General features: G+C 56.0%; 1 protein-coding gene across 4 annotated transcripts; it reads left to right on the forward strand.

The window, feature by feature from the left end:
* The first annotated feature begins 478 nt into the window (after positions 1-478).
* On the forward strand, positions 479-14,076 carry LOC139233024 (transmembrane protein 217-like). Of its 4 annotated transcripts, none has more exons than XR_011588132.1 (2): positions 479-582; positions 14,001-14,076. XR_011588132.1 is itself a non-coding variant. In XM_070863532.1 (2 exons), the coding sequence occupies exon 2, from the start codon at positions 5,197-5,199 to the stop codon at positions 5,779-5,781; it is 585 nt and encodes a 194-aa protein (XP_070719633.1). In that variant the 5' UTR covers positions 479-582; positions 5,118-5,196; the 3' UTR covers positions 5,782-6,221. The 4 variants fall into 4 exon arrangements, 2 of the variants coding, with proteins under 2 accessions (XP_070719633.1, XP_070719634.1); XM_070863532.1 differs by lacking the exon at positions 14,001-14,076 and adding an exon at positions 5,118-6,221; XR_011588133.1 differs by lacking the exon at positions 479-582 and adding an exon at positions 3,659-3,795.
* Positions 14,077-17,445: the final 3,369 nt, after the last annotated feature.

The following is a 17,445-nucleotide window of genomic DNA, read 5'->3' on the forward strand; positions in this document are numbered from 1 at the left end:
CCAGAGCTTAGATCCTCAGAATTCTTTGTAAGTATTGAGGCTGTGGGCATGGAATAAAGTGCTAATGGTTTTCAAGAGGGAAACATGTCTGTTTAAAAGCATTTAAAATTAATTGTGGAAAGTAAAATCAGTGTGAAAAAAGAGATAGGTGATTTAAAAAAAAATGCATTCTTTCTGACATATATTGAGGCTGTGGGTGTGGAATAAAGTGCAAGTGGTTCTCAAGTTGCAAACATGTCTGTCCCACTGCTTGAGCAACCCACCTGGGCGCCATTGTGGCCGGGGCGCGTGCGCAGTGGGCCGGGCCCGGGCCGTGGTGGCCGGCGCGCGTGCGCAGTGGGGCCGGAGTGTCCTCGGCGCGTGCGCAGAGGGCCGGGCCCGGCCGCCGTTGCCCCGGGAGACGGCGGTTGGAGAGCCGGGGGGGCGGGCAGTTAGCGCACCGCGGGACAATTCAAAATACGTCAGAGAGCGGCGGGGTTGGGGCCCTGTTGCCATGGTGACCGAGCGGGTGGGCGACTGAAGGCGCAAGGCCCCAGAGCCAGGACCTGCCCTGCGGCCCGGGGCAACTGCTGCCCCTCAGAGGTGTGGGCCATGGGGGGAGAGAGGGGGCGGGGCGGGGCTGGGCCATGGGGGGAGAGAGGGGGCGGGGCTGGGCCATGGGGGAGAGAGGGGGCGGGGCCATGGGGGGGAGAGAGGGGGCGGGGCTGGGCCATGGGGGGGAGAGAGGGGGCGGGGCTGGGCCATGGGGGAGAGAGGGGGCGGGGCTACGGCTGGGCCAGGTGGGAGAGAGGGGGCGGGGCTAGGGCTGGGCCATGGGGGGAGAGAGGGGGCGGGGCTGGGCCATGGGGGGAGAGAGGGGGCTGGGCTGTGCCATGGGGGGGAGAGAGGGGGCGGGGCTACGGCTGGGCCAGGTGGGAGAGAGGGGGCGGGGCTAGGGCTGGGCCATGGGGGGAGAGAGGGGGCGGGGCTGGGCCATGGGGGGAGAGAGGGGGCTGGGCCATGGGGGGGAGAGAGGGAGGGGGCGGGGCCATGGGGGGAGAGGGGGGCGGGGCTGTGCCATGGGGGGAGAGAGGGGTTGGGGCTGGGCCATGGGGGGAGAGAGGGGGCGGGGCTGGGCCATGGGGGGAGAGAGGGGGTTGGGCCATGGGGGGAGAGAGGGAGGTGGCGGGGCCATAGAGGGAGAGAGGGGCCATGGGGGGAGAGAGGGGGCTGGGCCATGGAGGGAGAGAGGGGGCGGGGCTGGGCCATGGGGGGAGAGAGGGAGGGGGCGGGGCCATGGGGGGAGGGGGCAGAATCATTGGGGGGGGCTGGGCCATGGGGGGAGAGAGGGGGCGGGGCTGGGCCATGGAGGGGAGAGAGGGGGCGGGGCTGGGCCATGGGGGAGAGAGGGGGCGGGGCTGGGCCATGGGGGGGAGAGAGGGGGCAGGGCTGGGCCATGGGGGGAGAGAGTGGGCGGGGCTGGGCCATGGGGGGGAGAGAGGGGGCGGGGCTGGGCCATGGGGGGGAGAGAGGAGGCGGGGCTGGGCCATGGGGGGAGAGAGGGTGCTGGGCTGGGCCATGGGGTGAGAGAGGGGACGGGGCTGGGCCATGGGGGGAGGGGCAGGGCTGGGCCATGGGGGGAGAGAGGGGGCTGGGCCATGGGGGGAGAGAGGGAGGGGGCGGGGCCATGGGGGGGAGAGAGGGAGGGGGCGGGGCCATGGGGGGAGGGGGTAGAGTCATTGGGGGGGGCTGGGCCATGGGGGGAGAGAGGGGGCGGGGCTGGGCCATGGGGGGGAGAGAGGGGGCGGGGCTGGGCCATGGGGGGAGAGAGGGGGCTGGGCCATGGGGGGGGGGAGAGGGGGCGGGGTGGGCCATGGGGGGGGGGAGAGGGGGCGGGGCTGGGCCATGGGGGGGAGAGTGGGGGCGGGGCTGGGCCATGGGGGGAGAGAGGGGGCGGGGCTGGGCCATGGGAGGAGGGGCAGGGCTAGGGCTGGGCCATGGGGGGAGAGAGGGGGTGGGGCTGGGCCATGGGGGGAGAGAGGGGGCGGGGCTGGGCCATGGGGGGAGAGAGGGGGCAGAGTCATGGGTGGGAGCTGGGTCATGGGGGGAGGGGGCAGAGTCATTGGGGGGGCCTGGGCTATGGGGGGGAGGGGCAGGGCTAGGGCTGGGCCATGGGGGGGAGAGAGGGGGCTGGGCCATGGGGGGAGAGAGGGGGCAGAGTCATGGGAGGAGGGGCAGGTCTAGGGCTGGGCCATGGGGGGAGAGAGGGGGTTGGGCCATGGGGGGAGAGAGGGGGCTGGGCCATGGGGGGAGAGAGGGGGCAGAGTCATGGGGGGGCTGGGCCATGGGGGGAGGGGCAGGGCTAGGGCTGGGCCATGGGGGGAGAGAGGGAGCTGGGCCATGGGGGGAGAGAGGGGGGGCAGAGTCATGGGGGGGGGCTGGGCCATGGGGGGAGGGGCTGGGCTAGGGCTGGGCCATGGGGGGAGAGAGGGAGTGGGCGGGGCCATGGGGGGGAGAGAGGGAGGGGGCGGGGCCATGGGGGGAGGGGGCAGAGTCATTGGGGGGGCTGGGCTCTGGGGAGAGAGAGGGGGCAGAGTCATGGGGGGGCTGGGCCATGGGGGGAGGGGGCAGAGTCATGGGGGGGGCTGGGCCATGGGGGAGGGGGCAGAATCATTGGGGGGGGGCTGGGCCATGGGGGGAGGGGGCTGGGCCATTGGGGGAGGGGCAGGGCTAAGGCTGGGCCATGGGGGGAGGGGGCAGGGGCTGGGCCATGGGGGGGAGGGGGCAGGGGCTGAGCCATGGGGAGAGGGAGGGGCCATGGGGGGGGGGAGGGGACTGGGCCATGGAGGGGGTGGGGCTGGACCATGGGGAGAGGGAGGAGGCGGGGCTGGGCCGGGCCATGGAGGGGGTGGGGCTGGACCATGAGGGGACGGAGGGGGCAGGGCTGGGCCATGGGGGGGAGGGAGGGGGCAGGGCTGGGCCATGGGGGGGAGGGAGAGAGGGGGCGGGGCTGGGCCGTGAGGGGGTGGGGCTGGGCCATGGGGGGAGGGAGGGGGCAGGGCTGGGCCATTGGTCATTTGGGTAAAGGTGGACTATTGGTCATTTGGGCAAATTGGTCCTTTGGGAAATTAGTGCTTTGGCAACGGTGGACCTTTGGTCCATTGGGCAAACGTGGACCATTAGTCCTTTGGGCAAAGGTGGGCCTTTGGTCCTTTGGGCAAAGGTGAACCATTGGTCCTTTGGACAAAGGTGGACTATTAGTCCTTTGGCTCTTTTTGAGCACATTGAACCATTGAGTCCTTTGTGCAAAGGTGGACTATTGGTGGTTTGTACAAATTGGACCATTGGTCCTTTGGGCAAAAGTGGACTGTTGGTGGTTTATGCAAAGGTGGATATTTGGTGGTTTAGGCTATTACTGAGACATGGCTGAAAGAGGGGCAGGTATGGCAGCTCAACATTCCTGGTTACAGGGTTTTCAGACGGGATAGAGAGGGGGATAAAAAAGTGTGAAAGATATAGAGGGTGCGGAATTCCTAAAATGCATCCAGGAGAACTTTTTTTGAGCCAGTACAGTATGTAGCAAGCCCAAAACGGGTAGGGGGCGGTGGGGGGGGACTTAGTTTACGGAATAAAGCTGGGCAGCTGGAAGCGATATCTATGGGAGAGCATTTTGGTGCTAGTGATCATAATTCAGTTAGATTTAGGGCAGGTATGGAAAAGGTAGACCAAGAATAAAAGCTCTCAACTGGGGAAAAGCTAATTTTGCTAAGCTGAGATGGAATTTGGCCAAAGTGGACTGGAAACGGGTACTTGAAGGTAAATCAGTGTCGGAGCAGTGGGAGACATTCAAGGAGGAGATCCTGAGGGTTCAGAGCAAGTATGTTCCCTTAAAGAAAAAGGGTGGGTCTAACAAATCTAGAGCCTCCTAGATGTCAAGGAACATACAAGATAGGATAAAGATAAAAAGGAAGGCTTACGACAGATACCGAGGGCCCAATACTGCAGAAACTCTAGAGGAACACAGAAAGTGCAAGGATGCAAATAAACAGGAAATTAGGAAAGCAAAGAGAGAGCATGAAAACATTTAGCGAGTAAAATCAAGGGAAACGCAAAGATGTTTTATAAATACATCATGAGCAAGAGGATCACAAAGGAAAGAGTAGGGCCTGTTTGAGACGATAAAGAAAATGTGTGTGTGGAGGCGGAAGACATGGGTATGGTTCTTAATGAATACTTTGCATCAGTTTTCACAAAAGAGAGGGGCGATGCAGACGCTGCAATCGAGGAGGAGGAAAGTGAAATATTAGATGAAATGAACATAGTGAGGGAGGAAGCATTAAGGGGTTTATGCAGCTTTGAAAGTGGATAAATCCCCAGCCTCCTGATGAAATGTATCCCAGGCTGTTAAGCGAAGAAACAGAGGAAATAGCAGAGGCTCTGACCATCATTTTCCAGTCCTCTCTGGCTACAGGTGTGGTGCCGGAGGACTGGATGACTGGTAACGTTGTACCTTTGTTTAAAAAGGGAGAAAGGGATAGACCAAGTAATTACAGGCCAGTCAGCCTAACCTCGGTGGTGGGAAAATTATTGGAAAAAATTCTGAGGGACAGGATAAATCTTCATTTAGAAAGACATGGATTAATGAAGGACAGTCAGCACGGATTTGTTAAGGGAAGGTCGTGTCTGACTAACCTGATTGAACTTTTTGAGGAGGTAACAATGAGCGTCATTGAGGTGCGTTTGATGTAGTCTATGGCCCCTAGTTTTTGACTCTCCTGCGAGTGGAAACTTCTCTACATCTACCCTATCAAACCACTTTATCATTTTAAAGACCTCTATCAGGTCATCTCTCGATCTCTTTCCGAGAGAAAAGATGCCTCGGCCTGTTCAATCATCCCTGATTCTACACCTGGCAGGCATCGCTCCAGTATTGGGCCCAAATGGCTGTCCATGGAGCCTATCATCAACCTAACTTGATTATTTTGTCCAATCATTTAAACAACTATCTGAAGCCAAGTGAGTCCGTTTTGGTGGTGCGACAGGGAATAATTCAAAGGAGAGGCTGCAGGATTTGTCTGGGGAAACCGGGGAAGAGGAAATCGCGTCGCAACCAACATTTGTTGTGAATTTTGTTGCAGTGAACAATCTGTCTTGCCTAATGTTCCACTCCGTGAAGCCGGTCAACTTTCAGAAGGACGTGCAGCACTCGGAAACGAAATGCCGATCATACGTAAATTGCGTGCGAAATTGCGGAAACTGCCAGGTGGTAAACTGTGTGGTTTGAACGCCAAAGATGGGACTATTCTGGCCGGACTGTTCATGTTGATGATATCCATCATGCACATCATCTTTGAAGTAGGGCATCTGATGCGCTTTCAACTCATTATCGCCTCCAATTCGACTATTGGTGAGATGCACTCTTTCAATGTTGAGAAATACTGCATCACATCAATTACCTTCGTTTCTATGACCATGATCGCAGTCTTTCTCTTGTTCATATCTGTCTGGAAGGAGTTTGTCTGGGGAGTAGGAGGCTACATTGTTTGGATAATCGTATTTGAGGTGACACAGATTTTCATCCTGAGCTTCTCAGTACCCTACCCTTACGAGCCCTTGAGAAGTATGCGAGCGCTGGAATTGTTCGGGCTCATCATGCGCTTGATCTCGCACGTGTTCTGGATGATATTTGTGAGCTCGCACACAATCGAGTTGTCCAAAATCAGTAAGACCACCTCTGAACAGAAGAAAAGCAAGCAGCCAATGCCGCCGAAGCTCAAGTTTGCAAAGGACATGGCTGTGTAGCGGTTTCCTGCAGACACCAAGGGCCAGGGCAACTCCATTGTGCATTGTCAGAGAACAAGTAAATCTCCAATTGTCCAGGAATTTTAGTCTGTAGTGTGGGTTATTGGGATACCTATTACGAATATCAAACCGGCAGAATTTTAACGTAGGCTGGAAATGCCAGTGTCTGCCATCAGCTCTGCCAATTATGGGGCTGTTTATGTATAATAGCAAAGCTCTTCCCCCCCCACCAAACGGAGAACCACTTTTCCTCCATTCCCAGGATTGTTTTCCCACCAGCATCTGCTCCCAATTGCATCCAGCACAGGACAGTAACAAATGCTGCACGCTCACTGGTGTGTCATTCAGATAATCTGACATGTACCCCAGCATATCTATGAGAAGTAAATGTAAATCTGCATGTGTGTCATATATTTTACAGCACTTTCCAGAGCGATAAGAGTACACTATATTCTGATGACAGCACTGCGGTGAATGGAACAGTTTATAGAACTCAAAATTAAATTGTAGCAATTTATAATTCATATTAAAAAGTTAACATTTTGTTTAGTTGTGTTCGGTTCTGTTTCCCCCCCCCCCCCACTTTTTACTTTGCTTGACCCCTAGATAGCTCAGCCGCTGAAGCCAACATTGGAGCAGGAGGCCATTCAGCCCCTCGAGCCTGTCTTGCCATTCAATCAGATCGTGGCTCATTTGTATCTCAACTTCATTTACCCGTCCTTGGTTCAGTAACCCTTAATATCCTTACCCAACAAAAATCTCTCAATCTCGGTTTTTCAAACTTCCAATTGACCCCCCCACCACCCCCAGCCTCGAGGTTTTTGAAGGAGAGAGTTCCAGATTCCCACTACACTTTGTGTGAAGAAGTGCTTCCCCTGAACGGCGTAACTCTTCATTTCATGTAGAACTGTGCCCCCAAACACAGGAAAACACTGAACGCAGATGATAGAATCACTGAGAATCAGCTTTGAAGGATCGGAAATGATACGTCCTTGCTATACAGTATAAATGCACACGAGGCCCATGCTTGAGAGAAGGTCAGTCTGTGACCTGTCCTTTATTCCTTAGCACTCAAGTCCAGGAAGTGGGTGGAGCTTCCCCTTTTATATCTGAAGATCCAGGTTAGGAGTGTCTCCCACAAGTTCACCACCTAGTGGTCATTGTTCTCAAAGTGTACAACTTAGGTCAGTTTATACATGGGTTACAATGCTGGTTGAATACATGACATCACTTCCCCCCCTAAAGTCTTATTGGGATCACAGGTTGAGTCTCTCTGGTGGTTTACGCTCTCTTGTAGAGCGCCTGAGTTGGGGCTCCGGTTGTTGGACGCTGGCCTGAGTGTCTGCTGTTTGAGGTGCCTCAGGCCTATCTGGACTGTCCACAGTGACTGGGCTCTCCTCCCTTTGGTCACTGTGTTCGGTCACCTGTGGAGGAGTGAACTCTATATTGTGTTCTTCCTCTGCTTCTTCTATGGGGTTGCTGAACCTCCTTTTTGTTTGATCCACATGTTTGCGGCAGATTTGTCCATTGGTAAGTTTAACTACCAGAATCCTATTTCCCTCTTTGGCAATCACAGAGCCTGCAAGCCATTTGGGCCCTGCAGCGTAGTTGAGGACAAAAACAGGGTCATTTACATCAATACATCGCGCCCTCGCATTCCTGTCATGGTAGTCATATTGTGACTGGTGCCTGCTCTCGACAATTTCTTTCATGGTGGGGTGTATAAGGGATAACCGGGTTTTGAGCGTCCTTTTCATTAGCAGATCTGCGGGTGGAACCCCTGTGAGTGAGTGTGGTTGGGATCTGTAGGCCAACAGGAAGTGTGATAAGCGTCTTTGTAGGGAACCCCCTTGAATTCTGAGCATCCCCTGTTTGATTATCTGCACTGCTCGTTCTGCCTGGCCATTTGAGGCCGGCTTGAACGGTGCCGTTCTGACATGGTTAATTCCATTGCCTGCCATGAAGTCCTGGAATTCAGTGCTTGTGAAGCACGGGCCATTGTCACTGACCAAGTTGTCCGGCAGACCGTGGGCGGCGAACATTGCCCATAGACTTTCTACCGTGGCAGAGGATGTGCTTGAATTTAAAATGTCACACTCGATCCATTTGGAGTAGGCGTCTATTACAACCAAAAATATTTTTCCCATGAAAGGACCTGCGTAGTCCACATGGATGCGTGACCAAGGCTTGGCGGGCCATGGCCAGGGGCTAAGGGGGGCTTCCCTGGGCGCATTGCCCAGCTGGGCACACGTGTTGCACCTGCGAACACAAAGTTCCAGATCTGCGTCTATCCCTGGCCACCAAATGTGTGACCTGGCAATTGCCTTCATTATGACAATGCCCGGGTGCTCATTGTGGAGTTCTCTGATGAACACCTCGCTGCCCATCTGGGGCATGACTACGCGGTTTCCCCACAGTAGGCAATTGGCCTGAATCGAGAGTTCATCCCTGCGCCTGTTAAATGGTTTCAATTCCTCAGGGCATGCCCTGTACGTGGCTGCCCAGTCCCCATTCAGGACACATTTCTTGACTAGAGACAATAGCGGGTCTCTATTTGTCCAGACTTTAATCTGACGGGCTGTCACGGGTGAGCCTTCGCTTCCGAAAGCTTCAACAGCCATGACCATCTCAGCAGCATGCTTGGTAGCCCCCCAGTGGTGGCTAGTGGGAGTCTGCTGAGTACATCGGCGCAATTTTCGGTGCCCGGTCTGTGCCGATTTGTGTAGTCATAGGCGGCTAACGTGAGTGCCCACCTCTGTATGCGGGCCGATGCGTTTGCATTTATGGCCTTGTTGTCGGCCAAAAGGGACGTTAGGGGTTTGTGATCTGTCTCCAGCTCAAATTTCCTGCCAAACAGGTACTGGTGCATTTTCTTTATCGCATATACATAATGCGAGCGCCTCCTTTTCTACCATCCCGTAGCCCCTTTCTGCCTGGGACAGACTCCTGGAGGCATAAGCTACCGGCTGTAACTGACCCTTGGCATTGACATGCTGCAACACACACCCGACACCATAGGACGACGCATCGCACGTTAACACAAGTTTCTTACATGGGTCATATAGCGTTAACAGATTGTTGGAACATAACAAATTGCGTGCTCTATTAAAAGCCCTTTCCTGGCTGTCCCCCCAGACCCATTCGCGACCTTTGCGTAGGAGCACGTGTAACGACTCTAGCAGCGTGCTCAATTTGGGAAGAAAGTTACCAAAATAGTTCAGGAGCCCCAGGAACGAATGCAGCTCCGTCGTGTTACGGGGTCTGGGTGCTCTCTGGATCGCTTCCGTCTTGGATGCAGTAGGGCTGATCCCGTCTGCTGCTACCCTCATCCCCAGGAATTCTACCTCTGGAGCTAGGAAGACGCACTTCGCCTTTTTCAGTCGCAGCCCTACCCGGTCCAGTCTGCGTAGCACCTCCTCCAGGTTGTGGAGGTGTTCTTCAGTATCGTAACCCGTGATGAGGATGTCATCCTGAAAAACCACCATCCCTGGAAACGACTTGAGGAGGCTTTCCATATTTCGTTGGAAGATCGCGGCGGCCGAGCGAATCCCGAACGGACATCTGTTGTACTCAAACAACCCCTTGTGTGTCGTGATGGTGGTCAGCTTCTTCGACTCACTCGCCAGCTCCTGGGTCATGTAAGCTGAGGTCAGGTCCAATTTTGAAAAATGTTTGCCACCGGATAGCGTCGCAAAGAGGTCCTCCGCTCTCGGTAGCGGGTACTGGTCTTGGAGTGACACCCGATTGATGGTGGCCTTGTAATCGCCACATATCCTGACCGACCCATCCGCCTTGAGCACCGGCACAATCGGGCTCGCCCAGTCACTGAATTCGACTGGCGAGATGATGCCTTCCCTCAACAGGCGGTCCAATGCGCCTTCTATCTTTTCCTGCATCACGTACGGCACCGCTCTGGCCTTGTGGTGTACTGGCCTGGCGTCCGGGTTTATGTGAATCACTACCTTGGCCCCCATGAAAGTGCCGATGCCGGGTTGAAATAATGAGTCAAATTTGTCCAAGATCTGTGAGCATGATACTCGCTCCACAGAGGAAATTGCATTGACAACGCCCCATTTCCAGTTCATGACAGCAAGCCAACTCCTCCCAGTAGTGCGGGACAACCCAGAGTGGCAACCTGTTCTCCGAATCTTTGTGGGTCACGACTACCGTGGCGCTGTCTAGCACCGGAATTATCTCCTTTGTATATGTCCGTAGCTGTGCGTCAATCGGCGATAATTTTGGCCTCCTGGCCTTGGACGCCCACAACTTTTCGAATTGTTTGATACCCATCAGGGACTGGCTGGCCCCCGTGTCTTGCTCCATTGATACTGGGATGCCATTGAGAAGCACTTTCATCATTATCGGTGACGTCCTGGTGTATGAACTGTATACGTGCTCCACATGAACTCGCTGAACTTCAGCTTCCAGCAATTTTCCCCAGTGTCCATTTCTGCAATTTCTGCAGGTATTTTGCTCATCTCTGCAAACTCCGGCTGAATGTATGCCTCCATGCCTCCAACATGAGCTGCTGTTGGAAACAAAAGGTCCCTTGCCAGTCGATCGTCCCTGACTGCCCCTGTGATTGTCCTTGAGTGCGCCATTAACAGGTGTTGATGGCCCCATTACTGGCCGCATTGTCCCTTGCAATGGTGTGAATCGCCGTTCAACTTGCCATTGTCTCTGTCGAACTCGCCTCCCTGGGTTTGACTACATATTGGGGCATGCCTGACTGCCCTTGTCTGCCTGGAGAACTGTGTGCTGCTTTAACAATGTTGAATCTCTGTCCCAACCATTCCTTAACACAGTCCCTCTCGTCTGTTCTGCTCGTGGCCATGCTCGCGTGGTTTAAATCCCAGTTTCTCGTCGCCACTGATACGTCCTTACTATACAATATAAATGCACAAGAGGCCCATGCTTGAGAGAAGGTCAGTCTGTGGCCTGTCCTTTATTCCTTAGCACTCAAGTCCAGGAAGTGGGTGGAGCTTCCCCTTTTATATCTGAAGGTCCAGGTTAGGAGTGTCTCCCACAAGTTCACCACCTAGTGGTCATTGTTCTCACAGTGTACAGATTATACATGGGTTACATTGCTGGTTGAGTACATGACAGGAAAGATTGTCAGTATCGGGGGCCTCGAGCATTGAACACTTAGGGCTTGATTTTCGGTCCGCTGCCACCCCTGTTAGCGCCCCGGAGGCGACACCGGCTCGAGTTGTGACTCATAGCGCTGCGTAGAGCGCCCCCTGCTGGGACCGCCTGTGAAAGCGGGCAACCCAAGCTGTAGCGGCCACAGTGAGGTCAGTAATGCTGGCCTCGGGTAAGGGCGATTGGGTTTTATGTTAATAATTTTTGCGATTTACGTGGTGGTGGCGTGAGGTATTTGTGGAGAATGTTTCTAGCGTTTTTTTTTCAAATTTCCCCCCCCCCCCGAGGCCTCTGTTATGGCACTCCAAGGCCGGCTGTTTAGTTCGGTAGTTTTCCTTTGCTCAGCTGGCCTAGCTCCCTAGAGGAGGTGTGTAACGCCACCCTTAGCGTTCCGCCCCACACTCAGCGCCCAGCTGGTGAATTTTGCGTCTGGACCATTTCCTGGCGCAAAATTTACCGCTCCGCCTGGGTTAACACCGCAACAGAGGCCCGGCCGAATTTCCAACCCCTAGCTCTTCCCTCTCTGTGTGTGCAATAGCTCAGATTGAAGTGATTATAAATAGAGGCAGAGAGTACGCAAGAAACGGAACTTATGCTAAACCTTTACAAATCACTGGTTAGGCCTCAACTGGAGTATTGTGTCCAATTCTGGGCCCCGCACTTTAGGAAGGATGTGAAGGCCTTAGAGAGGGTGCGGAGGAGATTGACCAGAATGGTTCCAGGGATGAGGGACTTCAGTGATGTGGATAGACTGGAGAAGCTGGGGTTGTTCTCCTTGGAGCAGAGAAGGTTAAGGGGCGAGTTAACAGAGGTGTTCAAAATGATGAAGGGTTCTGATAGAGCAACTAAGGAGAAACTGTTTCCATTGGCAGAAGGGTCAGTAACCAGAGGACACGGATTGAAATAATTGGGAAAAGAACCAGAGGGGGCGATGAGGAGATTTTTGTTTTAACACAGTGTGTTATGATCTGGAATACACTTCTTCTTTCGTATGGTATAGGTTGAACTTCACTTAGGAATTCCTCATCGGCACCAAGCCCCGAAACCTCCCACGGGAGCCGGCGCCGCACAACTTGAGCCTCCTCCGGGAAATCCCCTCCGTGCTTTTCAGTTCCGGGCGGAGGGAGGGGATTCCTGTACGGGCTGCTCTTGCACACTCTCCACCTTGCCATCCTCGTCTGCTGTCCGGACACGCCATGGCACACCATGTTGCCACCCGGAGGAGGACTGGGTCCCCAGTTGAGTGCTCTCTACACGGGAGTCCTCCCCTTATTTATTGGGGACTTGGCCTGGAGGGTGGTGCACGGGGCAGTCCCGTGCAATAAGATTTTAAGTCGCTTCATGGACTCCCAGGCATCTTGCATTTTCTGCGGTCTGGAGGAGTCCGTGTTCCACGTCTATGTTTAACGTGCGAGGTTGCACATTATTTGAAGGGGCTGCTCCTCAAATTCTGGTTGCACCCTGTGCGGAGGGGAGCGGGCAGGACCGAGGGCCTCCTCGTAGGCCTGCTCCTGGGCACGGCCAAGGGGCCATCAGCCGGTCCAGGCAGCGGGCGGTCGAGGGGGTTGTTCAGCCCGACTGCCTGCCTCTCTTCCGCGGTTACATCCGAGCCAGGGTGTCCCTGGAGACGGAGCATGCGGTGTCCACCGGTACGCTCGCGGCCTTCCGCGAGAGGTGGGCGCCGGAGGGACTGGAGTGCATCATCACCCCCGGCAACCACATTTTAATTTGACCATTTAAAGTTTAATTTGTTTAAATTGTCGGTTTTAGTGCCTCTTTAATAAGGGGACGTTTGATTTACAGATGCAACTAAAAATAGTTGAAGCTCTCTTATCCGGAATCCTCGGGACCTGACCTGTTCTGGATAAGGGATTTTTCCAGATGAGGGGTGGTCATGTTAAGTTGGATGGTACAGGTACTGAGCAAGGGGATATCGGGGCTGGCTGGCTTGGGGCTGGGAGTGCAGCAGAGAGATCATGGGGGGGAGGGCGGCGGTGGATCGCGGGGTCAGGCCAGCGATTGAGGGAGTCGGCAGCGAGGAAGGACTTCAATTTGTTCGTGTCGGAGTTCTGCGCATGCGCCACCCGGTGGCCGGGAATGGTTCTGGATAAGGGTATTTGGATAAGGGAGTTCTGGATAAGGGAGTTTCGGATAAGGGAGTTTCTGGATAAAGGAGTTTCTGGATAAGGGAATTCTGGATAAGGGAGTTCTGGATAAGGGAGTTCTGGATAAGGGAGTTTCTGGATAAGGGAGTTCTGGATAAGGGAGGTTCAACGTGTAGCAGCAAAGCAAATCAAATGTCAGTATCTAAGCCAGATATCCAGGCCAAAGCTTCCCGTGTAACAGCGTGGATATACCGCAGGCTGCCTGCGAATTCCCTCTGAGGGCAGTGCTCAATGATGTGTTCCAGGGTCTGATTGGGAGCTCCACAGTCGCATGACGGGAATGCTTTAATCTTCCACTGCCGCTCGGTGCCCCCGACTGCTTCCCCCCGGCGGGAAGCTGCGTGTGGCTGGGCGTCGCGTCCGCCCTTAAAGGGGAGGGCGCTCTTTTGCGGCTGCACATTTTCTGCTATTTGTCCAAACTGAACCAACTGCAGAGCTCGCAGCGGCCTTCCCCTTTAACTGAAGGGGAGGGATGTTGAGACGTGTCAGCGTGGCTCTGATGGCTCCGAGCATCGGCCGCCCCGCTCCAACGGCACTTCCGCCCCTCAACACCGCCCCACCCAGAAAAAAAATCGAAGAGCTGAATATCAGTCCAATCACAGCCCCATGGAGTGGGGCACTTTTTCGGCCCCGTTTCCCAGCTACAAGAGCAAACTCTACAGTCTCTGAAGGTCCCACACAAGAGATTAGTGTGCAAAATTAAAGCACATGGTATTGGGGGTAGTGTGCTGACGTGGATAGAGAACTGATTGGAAGACAGGAAGCAGAGAGTAGGAATAAACGGGTCCTTTTCAGAATGGCAGGCAGTGACTAGTGGGGTACCGCAAGGTTCAGTGCTGGGACCCCAGCTATTTACAATATACATCAACGATTTAGATGAAGGAACTGAATGTAATATCTCCAAATTTGCAGATAACACTAAGCTGGATGACGGTGTGAGCTGTGAGGAGGATGCTAAGAGGCTGCAGGGTGACTTGGACAAGTTAGGTGAGTGGGCAAATACATGGCAGATGCAGTATAATGTGGATAAATGTGAGGTTATCCACTTTGGTGACAAAAACAGGAAGGCAGAGTATTATCTGAATGGTGACAGATTAGGAAAAGGGGAGGTGCAACGAGACATGGGTACATCAGTTATTGAAGTTTGGCATGCAGGTACAGCAGGCGGTGAAGAAAGCAAATGGCATGTTGGCCTTCATAGCAAGGGGATTTGAGTATAGGAGCAGAGAGGTCTTACTACAGTGCCTTGGTGAGGCCTCACCTGGAATATTGTGTACAATTTTGGTCTCCTAATCTGAGGAAGGACATTCTTGCTATTGAGGGAGAGCAGCGAAGGTTCACCAGACTGATTCCCGGGATGGCAGGACTGACAAATGAAGAAAGACTGGATCAACTAGGCTTACATTCACTGGAATTTAGAAGAATGAGAGGGGATCTCATAGAAACATATAAAATTCTGACGGGATTGGACAGGGTTGGTTCCGGGAAGAATGTTCCCGATGTTGGGGAAGTCCAGAACCAGGGGTCACAGTCTAAGGATAAGGGGTAAGCCATTTAGGACTGAGATGAGGAGAAACTTCTGCATTCAAGAGAGTTGTGAACCTGTGGAATTCTCTACCACAGAGAGTTGTTGATGCCAGTTCGTTACATATATTCAAGAGGGAGTTAGATGTGGCCCTTACGGCTAAAGGGATGAAGGGATATGGAGAGAAAGCAGGAAAGGGGTACTGAGGGAGTGATCAGCCATGATCTTATTGAATGGTGATGCAGGCTCGAAGGGCCAAATGGCCTACTCCTGCACCTATTTTCTATGTTTCTATGAACCCTGGGTCAGTCAGACTGAAGCTTGCCTGCAATCTATAACATCTGAGATGTCAGGTACAAGTCTTGTCAGTGCAGACAGATAGACTGCAGCCTCAGTGTCACTCTATGGTTCAGTTGTTCAGTTGGTCGCACCCTCCCCTGTGAGATGGAAGGTTTGGGTTCACAGTCCCACTCCAGAGATTGAGCGCATAATCTGGGCTGACACTCCCAGGGCAGTACTGAGGGAGTGCCGCACTGTCGGTGGGGCAGTACTGAGGGAGCGCCGCACTGTCGGAGGGGCAGTACTGAGGGAGTGCCGCACTGTCGGAGGGGCAGTACTGAGGGAGTGCCGCACTGTCGGAGGGGCAGTACTGAGGGAGTGCCGCACTGTGCTGTCGGAGGGGCAGTACTGAGGGAGTGCCGCACTGTCGGAGGGGCAGTACTGAGGGAGTGCCGCACTGTGCTGTCGGAGGGGCAGTACTGAGGGAGTGCCGCACTGTCGGAGGGGCAGTACTGAGGGAGTGCCGCACTGTGCTGTCGGAGGGGCAGTACTGAGGGAGTGCCGCACTGTGCTGTCGGAGGGGCAGTACTGAGGGAATGCCGCACTGTCAGAGGGGCAGTACTGAGGGAGTGCCGCACTGTGCTGTCGGAGGGGCAGTACTGAGGGAGTGCCGCACTGTCGGAGGCGCAGTACTGAGGGAGTGCCGCACTGTCGGAGGGGCAGTACTGAGGGAGCCCCGCACTGTCGGAGGGGGAGTACTGAGGGAGTGCCGCACTGTCGGTGGGGCAGTACTGAGGGAGCGCCGCACTGTCGGTGGGGCAGTACTGAGGGAGTGCCGCACTGTCGGAGGGAGAGTACTGAGGGAGCGCCGCACTGTTGGTGGGGCAGTACTGAGGGAGTGCCGCACTGTCGGAGGGGGAGTACTGAGGGAGCGCCGCACTGTCGGAGGGTCAGTACTGAGGGAGCGCCGCACTGTCGGAGGGGCAGTACTGAGGGAGCGCCGCACTGTCGGTGGGGCAGTACTGAAGGAGCTCCGCACTGTCGGAGGGCCGGTACTGAGGGAGCCCCGCACTGTCAGAGGGGCAGTACTGAGGGAGCGCCGCACTGTCGGTGGGGCAGTACTGAGGGAGTGCCGCACTGTCGGAGGGGGAGTACTGAGGGAGCGCCGCACTGTCGGAGGGGGAGTACTGAGGGAGCGCCGCACTGTCGGAGGGTCAGTACTGAGGGAGTGCTGCACTGTCGGAGGGGCAGTACTGAGGGAGCGCCGCACTGTCGGAGGGGGAGTACTGAGGGAGCGCCGCACTGTCGGTGGGGCAGTACTGAGGGAGTGCCGCACTGTCGGAGGGGGAGTACTGAGGGAGCGCCGCACTGTCGGAGGGTCAGTACTGAGGGAGTGCCGCACTGTCGGAGGGGCAGTACTGAGGGAGTGCCGCACTGTCGGAGGGGCAGTGCTGAGGGAGAGCTGCACTGTCAGAGGGGCTGTACTGAGGGAGTACCGCACTGTCGGAGGGGCAGTACTGAGGGAGTGCCGCACTGTCGGAGGGGCAGTACTGAGGGAGCGCCGCACTGTCGGAGGGGCAGTACTGAGGGAGCGCCGCACTGTCGGAGGGGCAGTACTGAGGGAGTGCCGCACTGTCGGAGGGAGAGTACTGAGGGAGCGCCGCACTGTTGGTGGGGCAGTACTGAGGGAGTGCCGCACTGTCGGAGGGGGAGTACTGAGGGAGCGCCGCACTGTCGGTGGGGCAGTACTGAGGGAGCGCCGCACTGTCGGTGGGGCAGTACTGAGGGAGCTCCGCACTGTCGGAGGGCCGGTACTGAGGGAGCCCCGCACTGTCGGAGGGCCGGTACTGAGGGAGCGCCGCACTGTCGGTGGGGCAGTACTGAGGGAGTGCCGCACTGTCGGAGGGGGAGTACTGAGGGAGCGCCGCACTGTCGGAGGGGGAGTACTGAGGGAGCGCCGCACTGTCGGAGGATCAGTACTGAGGGAGTGCCGCACTGTCGGAGGGGCAGTACTGAGGGAGCGCCGCACTGTCGGAGGGGGAGTACTGAGGGAGCGCCGCACTGTCGGTGGGGCAGTATTGAGGGAGTGCCGCACTGTCGGAGGGGGAGTACTGAGGGAGCGCCGCACTGTCGGAGGGTCAGTACTGAGGGAGTGCCGCACTGTCGGAGGGGCAGTACTGAGGGAGTGCCGCACTGTCGGAGGGGCAGTGCTGAGGGAGAGCTGCACTGTCAGAGGGGCTGTACTGAGGGAGTACCGCACTGTCGGAGGGGCAGTACTGAGGGAGTGCCGCACTGTCGGAGGGGCAGTACTGAGGGAGCGCCGCACTGTCGGAGGGGCAGTACTGAGGGAGCGCCGCACTGTCGGAGGGGCAGTACTGAGGGAGTGCCGCACTGTCGGAGGGGCAGTACTGAGGGAGTGCCGCACTGTCGGAGGGGCAGTACTGAGGGAGTGCCGCACTGTGCTGTCGGAGGGGCTGTACTGAGGGAGTGCCGCACTGTCGGAGGGGCAGTACTGAGGGAGTGCCGCACTGTGCTGTCGGAGGGGCAGTACTG

This window comes from Pristiophorus japonicus, chromosome 20 (genome assembly GCF_044704955.1).
Source record: "Pristiophorus japonicus isolate sPriJap1 chromosome 20, sPriJap1.hap1, whole genome shotgun sequence".
Lineage (NCBI taxonomy): Eukaryota > Metazoa > Chordata > Chondrichthyes > Pristiophoridae > Pristiophorus > Pristiophorus japonicus.

Excerpts from the sequence above, each read along its gene's own strand:
- LOC139233024 (XM_070863532.1), top strand. The coding sequence starts at position 5,197 with ATGCCGATCATACGTAAATTGCGTGCGAAATTGCGGAAACTGCCAGGT.